We start from the raw sequence: 17,827 nt of genomic DNA, 5'->3' as shown, positions 1-17,827 counted from the left end.
AAGACTTTTGTATGCTAAATGATGTGTGGATTAGCCTATTGCTAGCGGCAGTTGTTGCGGGGTTTCCTGGTCTCGTAAGTTTACGCACGGGTCAGGGGCTCTGTTGTGTGTCTGTGTGGACATCTTGTGTGCCGCTCTAGCATTAATATGAGTGTGTATTATTTTCTTCTTTATTTTTAGTGGAGAGAGATCGTTTTTGCCGTGGACTGTGTGTGACGCCTCGTTGTTTTTGTTTGTATTCAAAAAAGGTATGTATGTTATGAGGTATTTTTGACATAGTTTATTGTATGAAAAATATAAAAAGAGTCGATGTGGGTGGGAAAGATGAGGTGTATTACTGCACATTTTAAGGATCATTTTTCTTAATATATATTGTTATTTGCTGAAGTATATATTTTATATACTGTGTTTTATTTAATTAATTTAATTGAGACTATTTTATGCTTTATTTACCTTTTCATTATTATTATTATTATTATTACTATTTTAGTTATTGTTATTATTATTATTTCCACATTAACAAGACATAATTGAATTGAGTGAGCACTGACGCTCGGAGCTGTGGAGAGAGATCGTTTTTGCCGTGGACTGTGTGTGACGCCCCGTTGTTTTTGTTTCTGTTCAAAAAAAGGTGAATAAACCCTCCATGATTCAACTCCTGAGTGTGCGCCTCACTACAAGATACACAACGCAGAACAGCGACTGTTATATATATAACCTAATCATATTGTTTCTTGAACTTAAAAATAGCTGACCGTTTTTTCCCCCTTCTCTGGGATTATATTCCCAGTTTCGATCTCGGACGTCTGGTCACTTATAGCATATAAGAATATTCTATTACTGTTAAGCAAACTATGAATAATAAAACACGCCAAAACATGTGTCCTTTATCATAGCTACACGTATGACAAAAAAAACGCGTGAAAATCAGTGGTATTTGTTACAGGCCTCGCACTGAGTAGCCTGGTCCCAGTGTTCGATGTGGTGAGTCCTGTTTTATAGGAATAAAAACGAGACACAAAGTGCTTGATTGCGTTGTCATCTCAGGGTGTGACCTGACTCTTTTTTATTAAACATTTCTTGACTTCTTTACTCTCATTTGCATTTCTATTATGCTTTTAATCACTTTCAAATAGTTTCGATAATGTAATTTCAATTCCCCATTTTTCATTCATATTGTTAAACAATTACATCTTTACTTTTGAAATGATAAAACAAATCCACAAAACCATGGAGGATTGATCGTTACATACCCCAACACTATATTTCTTGTGTAAAAGCATCACGTAGCGGAGCGGTACTGTTACTTTAATGAACATCTTCATTTTACATGTTTGTACTGTATCCTGACATTGCTTCTTTTTAATATTGCTGCTTTCTTGAACGCTTTTTTGTCATTATAAATCAGTTACAATTACACACATTGTTACCTGACTATACCTATAATACTTCTTAACAATCACAGTTTATCTTTAACAAGTCTCCACTGCCGCCGCCATTCCCGCTCAACCACGCGCTCGCACACAAAGGGAGACATCGCTTATTGAACATAACAAATTTCATCACAAATACACACTTTTAACAACATACTTCGATATTTCTATTTTCAGAAACGCTTATAATTGCTTGGAGACAAATGTGTTAATATTATCACACTTCACCGACCTGTTTTATAGGAATAAAAACGAGACACAAAGTGCTTGATTGCGTTGTCATCTCAGGGTGTGACCTGACTGAGACACGGAAGTACTAACAAGCACCTCCCATTTTCCTCCTTTCCCATAGGAGTGCTCCCTCTGCTGGTGTGGCGGAATAACATGTCTTGTGGCATTCAGTTTGGAAACATACACTTAAACTGTGACTTTAGATATGAAAATACCTCGAACTAAATTAGGATACTCTATTTACACATTCATTTTACAAAACAATTGTGACTACTAATTGTAAGTGTCACAACACACCCCAACAAAAAAAAGGAATGACTCCCGACATTTCACAACTTCAAAATACAACTATCACAAACTCTGTACATCTATGTAGGTACCTTATGAGACGTACATTGGCATGTGCGGAGATGTTGGTATGGTGTACACGTGTGGTGAACAGAATGACGGGTTGAAAAATTGGGATGGCACGGGATAGGGAAGCAACGGGTGTCCTAGAATACTCCAGGCAACCATTGAGGGGCCTGCATACACCTCTGCACTGTTAACTACTGAGGGCACATGAAAAGAAGGCTGACCAAGGGTATCATAAGTAAATCGAGATGCCGGTTGCCTATTTCTAGTGGACCTTCTTGGGGGTTGTACCTCAGCATCAGGGGTGGGGCTCAGTTGCGCTTGTTCGTCTTGCAAAAAAGACTGCTCTCGTTCACATCCCTCTTCCATGACAGGTAGATTTCTGGGTTCATATCCTTTAGTTCCCTCATATCCCTCTATATCCCCATCACTGATGTCCTCCAAAATATGTTCATCATTGTCCCGTAAATGATCCCTCTTTCCTGGTCCTTCTGTCCCATTCATGGGTGCATGTCTCCTATTTCCTGAGTCCCTTTTCCTCAAAGTTGGTCCTTGGTTGGCGATTTGGCTGAGCTCCAGCGGGCCTGATTGAATTTTGGGGACTAAGGAGGGTTCCACCTCTGGTCTGTCTTTTGTACAAAAGTTATATCTTAGCTCATAATAGCTAGAACTGCCATCATCATCAGAGCCTGTGTCACTGTTTGAATCAGGTGGAATATTTATGTGAGTTGTTCTTGGTCTCCTTTCTGGTACCTTCCTTCCTCTCTCTTCCTCTACTGGTAGGTTGACAGGTAGGTCATTAATAAGATGCAATAAATTACGATGCAAAACGCGTGACTTGCTGCCATCTTTTTCCGAAACTACCCTGTACACGGGATTGTCACCAACCTGGTCTTTCACAACATAAGTGCTGTTTTCCCAATAGGACCTTAACTTTCCAGGGCCACCTCTTTCACTTAGGTTGCGTACCAGCACTCGATCTCCCGGTTGCAACACTACTCCTTTCGCATGCTTGTCGTAGTACATCTTACCGCGGGCACTTGACTTTTTGCTGTTTTCTGAAGCTATCCTGTAAGCTTCGGTCATGCGTTTTGCCCATTTCTCGGCATACCTTTTGGTTGTCTGCGGTTCCTCCTGGTGAGTCATCCTGAGGAGCAGGTCTATCGGCAATCGTGGATGACGCCCGAAAAGCAAGAAGAAAGGTGAGTAACCAGTTGCTTCATGACGTGTGCTGTTGTATGCACTGACAATCTGGGGTATGTAATCTTTCCACTTTTCCTTCTTCTCCTCACTCAGGGTTTGCAACATTTGCAGCACTGTGCGGTTAAAGCGCTCGGCCGGATTACCCTGAGGGTGGTATGGGGTCGTCCGGGAATGTCCCACTCCGCTCAGTTGCTGTAGTGTTCGGAATAAATTATTTTCAAATTCGCGCCCTTGGTCATGATGCAGTTTCAAGGGATAGCCAAATCTGGGGATATAATCATTAAAGATTTTCTCCGCCGCAGTTTTCCCTGACTTATTACGGGTCGCATAACATTGTGCAAATCTGGTAAAGTGATCAACTACCACTAGGATATATTGGTAGCCTCCTCTACTCTGTTCTAAATGCAAATAGTCAATTGAGACAAGCTCCAGTGGAGAGTTGGTTGTTATGCTACTCATTGGGGCTCGTACGTGTGTCACAGGTTTTTTTTGTTTTATGCACTGGCATTGTCTGGTAACATATGTCTCAATCTCTCGCCTCATGTAAGGCCAATAGAACCTCTGTCTTGCTAAACTTAGGACTCTTTCAGTTCCTACGTGACCCATGTCGTCATGTAAGTGCTTGAGAACCAATGCTTTGAGACTAGTAGGTAAAACTAGTTGACGTCGCTCTGCGACTCTACGATAGAGGATTCCATCTTCGATGTGCAGCCTTGTCCACTCATGCATTACTTTTCTGCCTAACCCTTGCTGACTTTGCTTCATGCTGTCAGTTAGTGTTGCATTTGACTCTTTCAATCGTAGAATATTTCCAATCACTGGGTCCCTTTGCTGGGCCTGTTGGAGTTCAGTGAGACTAAATGGTGTCAATGTTTCTTTGGTCTTGGGTTCAAGCTGGTCACCCTGGGCCAGAGCCAAAGCAGCTATCCAGGCTACATCTCCCCTTTCGCCTGCTCTGCACCCTCCCCATGTCGTGGTAACAACTTCCCTGGTCAATTCCTGTGTACACTCACTGACATATTTGTTGATATCTAGGGGGCAACGTGAGAGTGTATCAGCATCAACATTTATTTTGCCTGGTCTGTACCGTATATCAAATCTAAAATCTGACAGTTCACCCACCCACCTGTGGCCAACTGCATTTAATTTAGCAGTGCTCATGACATAAGTTAAAGGGTTATTGTCAGTGTAGATAGTAAAGTGTGGGGCATAATACAAATAATCCCTAAACTTTTCGCAGACTGACCATTTGAGGGCGAGGAATTCTAACTTGCCTGAGTGTAGTCTGTAGTTTTTCTCAGCTGGTGTGAGAGTCCTTGATCCATACGCAACCACTCTGAGCATTCCATTCTGTCTCTGATAAAGAACCGCTCCAAGTCCCTTGTCAGAAGCGTCTGTGTGGACTATGTAAGGCAGTTCAAAATCAGGATATGCGAGCACAGGTGGCTCTACCAACTGGTCAATCAGCTTGCATAAGGCTTCTTGATGCGTCCTGGTCCATTCAATTGGGGTTTTGGATGGCAATTGAGCACCTTTTCCTTTTTGAGCCCCTGATCTATTCAGCAATGGTTGTCTCAAACTTCTCCCTGGTTGGAGGAGTTCATAAATAGGGCTTGCCATTCTGGAGAAATCCTGTATATAGGACCTGTAGTAGCTCAAAAAGCCTACAATCCTTCTTACATCTCCGATTGTAGTCGGAGGGTCATTCTTCAAGGCATACACAGCTTCCAAGTCTTTGGGGTCAATGCGCACGCCTTCGGCTGACACCAAGCGACCGACGTACCGCACTTCATTTTTAAAAAGGTCACATTTTGTGGGCCTGAGTTTCACTCCATGCGTCTGCAGGGCTCTCAAAACGTTCCTGAGCACTTCAATGTGATCTTCAAAGGTCTTTGCAAAACACAATATGTCATCCAGGTACGGGATGCAACACTCATCCCTCAGGGGTGCAAGCATTTCCTCCATACTGCGCTGAAATGCGGCTGGCGCATTTGTCAGGCCGAATGGTATGCGTACCCACTCAAATAGACCCCATGGGGTGATAAAGGAAATACTTTCACTCTGCTTCCAACGGCGTCAGTGCCCGCAGAGACAAGGAGGACATGCACGACGAACTGACTCTCCTCAAAAAGAGTCTCCATGAGCAGAAGTCTGACAACCAGAAAATGAAAGCCAAAATTCGCCGCCTGGAGGAAGACAACACCAAAAGAGAGAGGCAGCTGGAAGAGCTCCTGGATCCCACCAAAAAGTCAGAATACACTCGCAGCTTGGTGGATCGCAGACACGAAGGAAGTGTGGTTCTGAACGGGTTGAAGCAGAGAGTACTGAAACTGGAGCAGCAGTGTCGAGAGAAGGAGAACACCATTGGTAAACTGCAGAACGAGCTGAGGGCGACCAACTTGGAGGAGATGAGGATGACTTTGAAGAACTACTATGAAGAGATCCAAAGACTGAGGATACTTCTTGACGCTTCAGAGAAAAGCGGTCTAGCAGACAGTAAAGTCTTCCGGAGGCAGCAGAAGGCTCTGAGTTCCACAGTTCTCCGTCTATCTGAGAACCTCAAGCAGATTCAGCTGGAGAACGCCGCGCTCAGACAGGAGCTCGACACCGAGAGCCCCTCTGTCGGAGTCAAAGGTTACAAAGAGTGGAGCAAATACCGCCTCTTGAGAAGACTGCTGGAATTGGAGAAAAAGCTGGAAGAAAGCACCAGAAGGACAAAACACTTGGACCAGGCGTCTCAGACCACACTCCCTGGTATTCTTCACAAACTCTGTACATCTATGTAGGTGCCTTATGAGACGTACATTGGCATGTGCGGAGATGTTGGTATGGTGTACACGTGTGGTGAACAGAATGACGGGTTGAAAAATTGGGATGGCACGGGATAGGGAAGCAACGGGTGTCCTAGAATACTCCAGGCAACCATTGAGGGGCCTGCATACACCTCTGCACTGTTAACTACTGAGGGCACATGAAAAGAAGGCTGACCAAGGGTATCATAAGTAAATCGAGATGCCGGTTGCCTATTTCTAGTGGACCTTCTTGGGGGTTGTACCTCAGCATCAGGGGTGGGGCTCAGTTGCGCTTGTTCGTCTTGCAAAAAAGACTGCTCTCGTTCACATCCCTCTTCCATGACAGGTAGATTTCTGGGTTCATATCCTTTAGTTCCCTCATATCCCTCTATATCCCCATCACTGATGTCCTCCAAAATATGTTCATCATTGTCCCGTAAATGATCCCTCTTTCCTGGTCCTTCTGTCCCATTCATGGGTGCATGTCTCCTATTTCCTGAGTCCCTTTTCCTCAAAGTTGGTCCTTGGTTGGCGATTTGGCTGAGCTCCAGCGGGCCTGATTGAATTTTGGGGACTAAGGAGGGTTCCACCTCTGGTCTGTCTTTTGTACAAAAGTTATATCTTAGCTCATAATAGCTAGAACTGCCATCATCATCAGAGCCTGTGTCACTGTTTGAATCAGGTGGAATATTTATGTGAGTTGTTCTTGGTCTCCTTTCTGGTACCTTCCTTCCTCTCTCTTATGAATGTGTAAATAGAGTATCCTAATTTAGTTCGAGGTATTTTCATATCTAAAGTCACAGTTTAAGTGTATGTTTCCAAACTGAATGCCACAAGACATGTTATTCCGCCACGCCAGCAGAGGGAGCACTCCTATAGGAAAGGAGGAAAATGGGAGGTGCTTGTTAGTACTTCCGTGTCTCAGTCAGGTCACACCCTGAGATGACAACGCAATCAAGCACTTTGTGTCTCGTTTTTATTCCTATAAAACAGGTCGGTGAAGTGTGATAATATTAACACATTTGTCTCCAAGCAATTATAAGCGTTTCTGAAAATAGAAATATCGAAGTATGTTGTTAAAAGTGTGTATTTGTGATGAAATTTGTTATGTTCAATAAGCGATGTCTCGGTGGCGACTTGTCCAGGGTGTACCCCGCCTTCCGCCCGATTGTAGCTGAGATAGGCTCCAGCGCCCCCCGCGACCCCAAAGGGAATAAGCGGTAGAAAATGGATGGATGGATGGACACTGAGTAGCCTGGTCCCAGTGTTCGATGTGGTGAGTCCTGTTTTATAGGAATAAAAACGAGACACAAAGTGCTTGATTGCGTTGTCATCTCAGGGTGTGACCTGACTCTTTTTTATTAAACATTTCTTGACTTCTTTACTCTCATTTGCATTTCCATTGTGCTTTTAATCACTTTCAAATAGTTTCGATAATGTAATTTCAATTCCCCATTTTTCATTCATATTGTTAAACAATTACATCTTTACTTTTGAAATGATAAAACAAATCCACAAAACCATGGAGGATTGATCGTTACATACCCCAACACTATATTTCTTGTGTAAAAGCATCACGTAGCGGAGCGGTACTGTTACTTTAATGAACATCTTCATTTTACATGTTTGTACCGTATCCTGACATTGCTTCTTTTTAATATTGCTGCTTTCTTGAACGCTTTTTTGTCATTATAAATCAATTACAATTACACACATTGTTACCTGACTATACCTATAATACTTCTTAACAATCACAGTTTATCTTTAACAAGTCTCCACTGCCGCCGCCATTCCCGCCCAACCACGCGCTCGCACACAAAGGGAGACATCGCTTATTGAACACAACAAATTTCATCACAAATACACACTTTTAACAACATACTTCGATATTTCTATTTTCAGAAACGCTTATAATTGCTTGGAGACAAATGTGTTAATATTATCACACTTCACCGACCTGTTTTATAGGAATAAAAACGAGACACAAAGTGCTTGATTGCGTTGTCATCTCAGGGTGTGACCTGACTGAGACACGGAAGTACTAACAAGCACCTCCCATTTTCCTCCTTTCCTATAGGAGTGCTCCCTCTGCTGGCGTGGCGGAATAACATGTCTTGTGGCATTCAGTTTGGAAACATACACTTAAACTGTGACTTTAGATATGAAAATACCTCGAACTAAATTAGGATACTCTATTTACACATTCATTTTACAAAACAATTGTGACTACTAATTGTAAGTGTCACATATTCAGTGAGGTAAAATGAATGCGCTGACAGTTCATTGCTCCTGCCAAATGAATTGCACTGAGTGGAGCGGGTCACCACTCCAATATGGCGGCCCCGCGTCTCATCAGCGCCAGTAGGCAGTAGCGCTCGATGCTGCGTCTACTTATAAGGTGTCTATGGTTCCACCTCGGTCCACACTCCATTTCAGTAGATGGCGGTAGTGCACATCAGAAGGTTACTTGCCAACCGCCATTAAACAAACGAAGAATTAAACACGAAGACGAAACGGCGGAAACTAGGTAAACAGCACGGCGAGAAAATGACTTTGACTAAATTACTTGCCCGAGCTTCTATTATCAACAAAGGTGAGCATATTTGACATTGTCCCTCATTTTGACCATAATGACTGTTTTGAAACATGAGAGTGCTATTCTTGAAGGGTGACCTTAGCTTAGCAGTCTCGCTGCATTGGCGTAGTGCAAAGTCTCCTATTACTGTTAATAAAACACCTGTTGCGTACTTATTTTGTCTGTAGTGGATAAATATGATAGCTTATAGTAAGTATCGTTATAAGTGATGCAAAAGCCCAAATAAATGAGTGATTCAACCCTTGTGTTTCGGGAATGAAGCTGAGTCTAAATGTATGGATTGTTATACTGACATTACACATGTTTGCAGCTGGATCCAGGTCTATGTTTAAAGCCTCCAAGAATGACACAGTCTCTCCCAACTGGTTTCGAGTGGGTCTTGCCTTTGGATCGTCTGTTTTCCTGTGGGGCCTGGTAAATACTAAATAATAGACATATTTACTTGAGGAACTGTAAAAACGGATGATGTCCTCGTTTTCTATAGATGGCTACTTTCACACAATTTAACTATCATGAATAACTAGTTACAGTTGGATTGGAAAAAAGAATACACTCTTTTTCAGTTTTTAGGTTAGGCGCGTTGAAGTCTTCAGATAAATATCAATCAATCAATCGGTATAGCTCGTTTGGTAGAGTGGCCGTGCCAGCAACTTGAGGGTTCCAGGTTCGATCCCCGCTTCTGCCAACCTAGTCACTGCCGTTTGTGTCCTTGGGCAAGACACTTTACCAACCTGCTCCCAGTGCCACCCACACTGGTTTACAAATGTAACTTAGATATTGGGTTTCACAATGTAAAGCGCTTTGAGTCACTAGAGAAAAGCGCTATATAAATATAATTCACTTCACTTCAATGTTTATGTATATAGCCCTAAATCACAAGTGTCTCAAAGGGCTGCACAAGCCACAACAGTATACCGTATTTTCCGTACTATAAGGTGCACCTAAAAACCTCCTATTTCCTCAAAAGCTGACAATGCGCCTTATAATCCGGTGCGCCTTACCAATATTGAGCCACAACAGGTCTCGCAACTACGATAACTACACCGACTTCATTTTCCCCCGTAGAAAAAGAAGCGCTTCTTCTTCTACGGGGGAAAATGAAGTTGGCGGCTGCTTACCGAAGTTGCGAGACCTAAACTTTATGTAAAGACCCAAAAATGGCTCCTATTAAGAGACACGCTTACGACCCAGAGTTTAAACTCAAGGCGATCAGTCACGCAGTAGAACACGAGAATAGAGCAGCAGCGAGAGAATTTAACAATAACGAATCAATGGTGCGGAAGTGGAGGAAGCAACATGATGACCTGCGCCAAGTAAAGAAGACTAAACAGAGTTTCCGAGGGAACAAAGCGAGATGGCTACAGTTGGAGGACAAAGTCGAACAGTGGGTTGTTGAGCAGAGAGCAGCAAGCAGAAGTGTCAGTACAATCACTATTTGTTTTGTTGACATTCCCTTTAGCGCAGCTCCATCTAATGGATGCATAACGTAACCCCAACCTCTACTGTAGCGTCTATTCTATACGCCTTATAATGCGGTGCACCTTATAAATGAACAAAGTTTTAAAATAGGCCATTGATTGAAGATGCGCCTTATAATCCGGTGCGCCTTATAGTGCGGAAAATACGGTAAATAAGGTAGGGCTGGGCGATATGGACTAAAAAGTATATCTCGATATATTCTTACTTATATTCGATATATATCTTAATTTTTTGGTGAAAGTATACATAAAAAGATATAACATTTTTGAGCGATATTCAATCAAATTAAAGTGAATGACAACTGTTCTGTAAACAGTCAGTGGCACTTTTATTAACACAGTTAGTCAAGATGGGTATTAACAGCACAGAAAATATACTGTTTAAGTAGTACAGAATTACATAACATAAATAAAATAGAAAACATTTCTTTCTACGTAAAATAAATAACATAGCTGTGCAAATAATACAAAATGTATCAAACTCAGATAAAAAAAATACATTTGCAGGCTTCGATGACCCGCCCTATCTTGCCTCTGATTGGCCTGTCCCTAACCAATCCATCATGGATGTTTTTATACATGCAAGCACATCTTGGAAGGAGGAAGGGGATTGAATTGAATTGAATTACATTTATATAGCGCTTTTCTCTAGTGACTCAAAGCGCTTTTACATAGTGAAACCCAATCTCTAAGTTAGATTTAAACCAATGCGGGTGGCACTGGGAGCAGGTGGGTAAAGTGTCTTGCCCAAGGACACAACAATAGTGTCTAGGATGGCGGAAGCGGGAATCGAACCTGGAACCCTCAAGTTGCTGGCACGGCCACTCTACCAACCGAGCTATACCGCCGGGGAGGGGTTTAGTAGCCCATGGAGAGGGAACGGGGGAGAACAAGAAACACAACAAATAAGCGGCGTTTGGTTGTTTTAACGTGAAATAAATTACATTGATATTACGATATTTTCTTAATTCATATCTTGTTTAAAAATATATCGATATATCTTACAAACTCGATATATTGCCCAGCCCTAAAATAAGGTAATCACTGTAGATTAGGGGTGAAACAATTCCTAGAGTAATTGAGGTATCTCCATTACAAAACAATGATCAATCGATCAAAATGCATTATAAAGCCCTTAAACACAAGTGTCTCAAAGGGCTTCAAAAACTCACAACGAGATCCCCTAATCTAAACCCACATCCGGGCAAGGAAAAACTCAAAAGACCCCTGCGGGGGAAAGAGAAGAAATCTTGAGAAGGGACTGCAGATGTAGGGACCACCCTTCCAGGGTGATTGGCTGCGATGGATGTCGAGTGGTGGGTATAATTATTGATTTGTTAAATCAATCGATAACGTGGGAGTCCAGTCCATCTGGAAGCCAACAGATAGTCATGCAGAGATCTTCTTCCGTGCTCTGTAAGGTCAGCTACACAGAGATGCCCAAATCTGTGCATGAAAGAGTGATCCAACCCGGGTCACAACTTTGGTCAGCTAGCCCTAATCCAGACTGGTACCTTGATCAAGGAATTATCTTTTATTTAAAGGTTCAACTAAAAGCATAATATTTCACACAAATTACTTTTGATGCGACCCAACACACATGCATCACCCATGCAAAGAAAGAAGGAGGAAGCCTTTGATACATTGTAGAAATGAAGTATACAAAAAAATCCAACAACATGGGAAGATGGAGCAAAAAGGCATAATTTCATGAGAAAAAGATGAAAAGCTTATACTAATAATTAGGGATGCGCCGATCGGTATCGGGCGACTTTTGTTAAAAAGTATGTGATCAACCATTGCAGATTAATGCCTTTTAATGTCGATCCTCTCTGGCTGACAAGCTACTAATTATGTATCTCCAGTGTGAAAACACTCCCTTAAACTAATAATAATCTCCTCTGTTATAGCAAATAAACTGCATTTCTTAGTATCTTATGTACCGTTATCACTGGATGGCAAGTCTAAACACATTACACACTGAGCAAGCCAGGGGCAGACATGCCAAGCTAGCTTTAAACAACTGAAGAAATACGTTCTTAGGAAAGTTTAAGAAGTTTAGATAGAACCATGTTACAGCAGATAGTGAGCAGTTATTAACAGGACATTAACAAGTAGATTAGTAGAGTTAGAGAGTGGATATTATTACAACTGTTGGTGTGTCAGCATTGTCACAGTCAATACACACTACGTAAGAGGGGAATCGGATCGATCTTTAAATTGGTGCTGTTTATACTACGGATAGTATCAGTATATGATCGATATTTTTTTTTCTTAAATCATTATATTGTTTTGGATGTTTACAAACTTTGGGTATAATTTCCTGGACACAGGAGGACTTTGAGGGCAAACACCAAATGTTTTAAATGACTAGCAGATAGTAGTTTTTGCTTGTTTTAGTTATTGTTCAGTTAATTGTAAACAATCGTATGTTGTGTATATCGTGTAGATCTTATTAAACCGTTGATAGCACATACTATGTACAGTCGTGATCGATATTGGTATTGGAACATCCCTACTAATGAGGAATAAAAACAAAGATTTGTATTTTATTTTGTATTATCTTATTTCATTACAAATTATTTGACGTCAAACGTCATAATGTTTATCACAAATATTGATACGTCTTTTTCCCAATTCAGGATTTATTTTGAACACGATATGTTTGTCAGCATTCATTAAATAAACTAAACCAACATATTCATCTCCATTATATTTTATTTATTCAGACCAAACTATGCACAACAAAAAGTTGCTCCTGTTACGTAAAGTGTACATTAAGTGCCTTTTGAAATAAGACTTCCTTTCACCAAAATGTTTACTGTTTTCACAGATATTTCGGTATGAACAAGTTGAATACAAAATAAATAGCTTATTCATCCTTTGCAGAAATACTGTAGACTTCCAAACAAAATCATGTACTTCCAGGTACTGGGGTTCTGTTTGTGATTTAGCTATCACAGAAAATAATAGATTTACTAATCGATATTGAAAGTCACGTGTCGCATATGGACCCATTTAACAATCGATGTATCGGCTCACGCCTTCTTATGTGTGCCACGTGTTGCTGTCCTCCTGAGGTTATGTATTTATATATACCTTACATAAAATGAAGAGCTGGCAAGGTCCATATATTTTGTCCTGTTAGATAAAACTGTAAATTGAATGAGGCTGCACTTTCTTGGCGATGTCATTGTATTGTCTTATGTAAATGCATTATTCTTGGTCACTGTCATCAGAAACACATCAGTGGTCCCAAGCCCAGATAAAACAAAGGCCGTCCGGTGTGAATACAAAGCAAAATCATACATTCGATTGACTCGCTGTGGTGACCCCTGATTGGAGGAACCGAAAAACCAAAAAATGAAGCATCAGTTTTCGGATACGTTTTTCTACAATGGTGGTGCACGTAGGCAGTGTGAATAAAATGGTATGCGGTTTATAAACTGATTATTTCAGGTGGTCATCTGTCCGTTTTATAATGTAATAACAAAAAAAACTATTGTTGGAGCCATTTACTCTCTGTCCGTCAAATTCATGACGTCACTAAAGGGGTTGGCTCATAGCCAAGTGCCAGTCTACTTAGGGAGGGGCTGAGATCTTGCTCAGGTGTTGCTGAGTGGAGGTGCAACAGTTTTTGACTGTGCCAGGCTATGATTTGTTTGCTCCCGTTTATTTTCCGTTTTTTGTTACAAAGTGAGTTTGATTTATGTTAGTAAATATTTTTGTTAAACATGGACACAATTCTGGACATCAATTATTAGCCAGCTGCACATGTCTGAACTAGCTTCAGTTATATTCGGCAACCAGTAGCAGTAATAGTTTAGGACTTTACCGCTACAACTATAATGATAATCAGTCTTAGCATGCATACTGTTATATTGTGTGTAATGTCTCAGTGTCTGGTAAACAACAGCAAGAATATAACATCTTCTGTTCTAACTGATTTTTGTTATTTCTTTTTTTTTTTTTTTTATTCATCAGATTGTGATACAAGTTGTAATATATTGTATTTGTGTGTTCCCCTGCAGCTCTTTAAGCAGCACAGTACAGACGTCCATGAGTATAAAGTTAGGAACGGTCTAGAGTGAAATCCTGGTAAGGTGTGTGCGTGTGTGTGCATGTCCATTCTGACTTGAGCTTTTTAAGAAAGCAGACTGTTGAATAAACAAACATTTTCTTAAAGCAAGTTAACGATCCATTTTTTGTTGATGGTAAATTTTGAAGTTTGTAAAACTATTATTAAAGATAAAAAAAACAGTTTATCTGTGATTAATTTTGAGTGAACTACAGACAAAATGGGATTGCTATTAAATATGCTGATAATTTGACAGCCCTAATATATGCCTATACAATATGTAATGATAATCAAATAAACATGCTTTTCTTTCTTTTTCAGTGCAAGGGGCCACATCCTTCAGTATGTGTCTGTTTTGTTCCTCCTGATTGGAATTCTGTAATAAACATTTGTCATGTGAAATATAGATGAGTCAACTGTTTTTACAGTTCCATTGTTTCCATGAAGGCTAAGCACATGCACCGACACGTTTTATATATCACAGCGATGCGGATTATGTTCTTTAAGAAGGAAATTGAAATATTCAATATCGTGTAAAATTTCAGAACCGCTTGCTTCTCCTGTGGAAGTTGTCCCATGTTTCACAGCATGTTGGTGGAAGCAACCTGCAAAGTTTTTTCAGCAGACTATGGGTTGGAGGTGAGGTACATCCTGGACATATCACCCATCCTGGGTTTCCATTGACATTTAGACTATGAAGGGACATCAGCTCCAGAGGTAGTGGTATCGTTACCACTGTCGAATAAGTTTAAAGATTGGCTTCAAAGGGAATAGGATATGTTTTGCATTACAATCAACCAATATTAAAAATGATGCATGGTTCAAGATATAATCCGTCAAACTTTTATAAAGTGATTTTCATACATACAAGAAATGCAACACAAAGTCATTTACAGACTTTAAAACATCCATCCATCCTCTTCCGCTTATCCGAGGTCGGGTCGCGGGGGCAGCGGCCTAAGCAGGGAAGTCCAGACTTCCCTCTCCCGAGCCACTTCATCCAGCTCCTCCCGGGGGATCCCAAGGCGTTCCCAGTAGGATTTTGTAATGAACAAAACCAGTGCCCGGTGATGAGGTGGCGACTTGTCCAGGTTGTACCCCGCCTTCCGACTGAATGCAGCTGAGATAGGCTCCAGCACCCCCCGCGACCCCAAAAGGGACACGTGGTAGAAAATGGATGGATGGATGGACAGTGCCCCAATAACCACATCCTCAATAATCATACACACACTCACAAACTAATGCATGGCTGAGTACAGAGGAGCCAGGTGAAGAAACACTATCACAGAAGCCATCTGCACCAGGAGATCACCAGACCTCTGCCGCCAGGACGCTGATACAAACAACTCCACAGCCATGGCCGATAATCCCGAGGAAAGCTGGAAAGTGTAAATAATCAAATATGTAAAATTGTAAGAATAAAGGATAAAATCCAACATGAATATTATATATATATATATATATATATATATATATATATTAGAGATGTCCGATAATATCGGCCGATAAATGCTTTGAAAAATATAATATCGTAAATTATCGGTATCGTTTGTTTTATTATCGGTATCGTTTTTATTTATTTTATTTTATTTTATTTTTTTTAATAAATCAACATAAAAAACACAAGAGACACTTACAATTAGTGCACCAACCCAAAAAACCTCCCTCCCCCATTTACACTCATTCACACAAAAGGGTTGTTTCTTTCTGTTATAAATATTCTGGTTCCTACATTATATGTCAATATAGATCAATACAGTCTGCAAGGGATACAGTCCGTAAGCACACATGATTGTGCGTGCTGCTGGTCCACTAATAGTACTATCCATCCATCCATCCATTTTCTACCGCTTATTCCTTTCGGGGTCGCGGGGGGCGCTGGAGCCTATCTCAGCTACAATCGGGCGGAAGGCGGTGTACATGTAGTACTAACCTTTAACAGTTAATTTTAATCATTTTCATTAATTACTAGTTTCTATGTAACTGTTTTTATATTGTTTTACTTTATTTTTTATTCAAGAAAATGTTTTTAATTTATTTATCTTATTTTATTTTATAATTAAAAAAACTTATCTTTACCATACCTGGTTGTCCAAATTAGGCATAATAATGTGTTAATTCCACGACTGTATATATCGGTATCGGTTGATATCGGTATCGGTAATTATGAGTTGGACAATATCGGAATATCGGATATCGGCAAAAAAGCCATTATCGGACATCCCTAATATATATATACTAGAGATGCGCGGTTTGCGGACACAACCGCGGAGTCCGCGGATTATCCGCGGATCGGGCGGATGAAATTAAAAAAAATAAGATTTTATCCGCTCGCGGGTCGGGTCGGGCGGATTAATTAGATTTTTTTTTTTTTTTTTTTTTTTTTTTTTTTTTTTTTGCGGGTGGCAGTTAAACCAATTGGGAAATATATATACATAGTTAAATGTTGTTACCCACATACGAAAAACGAGCAGGCACCTGCTGCATATGCCACAACAGAAGAAAAAAAAAGAAGAGATGGACACTTTTACGGAGCGGAGAAGGGACGCCTCGACGGGGTCCGGGACCGAGGCCCCTTCCCCCGAGAGGGCCCCACCGGGAGCCGTAGCTGAGGCGATCCGCGAGAAGGGCCCGACGCACGTCCAGGGTCACTACAGCGCCCACCGCACCGACACCCCGCCTCGTCCGCTTTCGCGCGGCCGGCGTCACGCGCAGCAGGTAAGCAGCTTACCTGCCCGCCACCCCCGTGGCCGGGGGCTCGTAACATGGGTCACTCCGCGCGCTCCGCCCGCGCAGCTCACCCTGGTTGATATAGAGAGCAGGACGGTGGCCATGGAATTTCATTTAAGGTTTGTGATAAACCATCAAACTCATTCGTTAAAAGGACTCTATAGTAATATAAAGCGAAATTTTCTGGACATTATCATGCAAGAAAAGTTTATTTTTGGGATCGCGATCACCGCGTAATGATTTTTAAAGGTTGCATTACATTATTAACTGTCCCATGTGATCAGCCAGTGCGATTGGAAGTCCATGCTCAATTATTGCCTCCGTAAATAAAACTTCGGCATTTATCACATCCAAAGAATCTGTTTGGGCGACGAAAAACGTTGAAAGTTTTCCACTTGTATCGCTAGCAACGGCATTAGACTTGTGTTTTTTTGTCCCAACGTGGTCTTTTACATCGCTAATTCCTCCGTGTCCGATCGAAAAATCTTGTCTGCACAAGGTGCAATTCGCGTAGTTTTCACCCTTTTTTTTTCAATTTTTATTAATATTAGATATATAACAACGGGCGGATGGCGGGCGGATGCAGTTCTGATCAAACGTTACATCGGGTGGATGGCGGATGGATGACGACTTTCTGACGCGGTTGCGGATGAGATAAATTGCCTATCCGCGCATCTCTAATATATACACAGTAAATATATAGTAAATTAAGAAAAATCTAGCATAACTAATTGCAAAAAAGTGAAGTACAAATGACTTCAATACAATTGGAAAATATTTGTAAAAGCCAATTAAAAAAGTGGGTCTTAAGCCTGCTCATGTGTTTACAGCTAAAGGGGATCTTAAAAAATAATTTTATTTGAAGGTCAGATGTAGTGCTTTTTTAATCCAGCAGATAGCCACAAAGCAACACTAACACAGTATCAGTGCAG

The 17,827-nt window shown here is 41.1% G+C and overlaps 2 protein-coding genes across 3 annotated transcripts; both read left to right on the top strand.

Moving 5' to 3' along the window:
• The first annotated feature begins 5,109 nt into the window (after positions 1 to 5,109).
• On the top strand, positions 5,110 to 6,580 carry LOC133618376 (IQ domain-containing protein E-like). The gene has a single exon (XM_072915259.1). It carries the CDS (start codon positions 5,324 to 5,326, stop codon positions 6,005 to 6,007), a length of 684 nt encoding a protein of 227 aa, XP_072771360.1. The 5' UTR covers positions 5,110 to 5,323; the 3' UTR covers positions 6,008 to 6,580.
• A 1,857-nt stretch (positions 6,581 to 8,437) lies between these two features.
• On the top strand, positions 8,438 to 14,571 carry ndufc1 (NADH:ubiquinone oxidoreductase subunit C1). 2 transcript variants are annotated; one of them, XM_072915181.1, is made up of 4 exons: positions 8,438 to 8,606; positions 8,920 to 9,023; positions 14,119 to 14,185; positions 14,487 to 14,571. In XM_072915181.1, exons 1-3 carry the CDS (start codon positions 8,561 to 8,563, stop codon positions 14,176 to 14,178), a joined length of 210 nt encoding a protein of 69 aa, XP_072771282.1. In that variant the 5' UTR covers positions 8,438 to 8,560; the 3' UTR covers positions 14,179 to 14,185; positions 14,487 to 14,571. The 2 variants fall into 2 exon arrangements, with proteins under 2 accessions (XP_072771282.1, XP_072771283.1); XM_072915182.1 differs by having other exon boundaries at positions 14,119 to 14,190.
• The last annotated feature ends 3,256 nt before the right edge of the window (positions 14,572 to 17,827 follow it).

The sequence above is a fragment of the Nerophis lumbriciformis genome, linkage group LG19 (assembly GCF_033978685.3).
Source record: "Nerophis lumbriciformis linkage group LG19, RoL_Nlum_v2.1, whole genome shotgun sequence".
NCBI classification, from domain to species: Eukaryota; Metazoa; Chordata; class Actinopteri; order Syngnathiformes; family Syngnathidae; genus Nerophis; species Nerophis lumbriciformis.
This window is presented reverse-complemented; position numbering and strand designations above follow the sequence as displayed.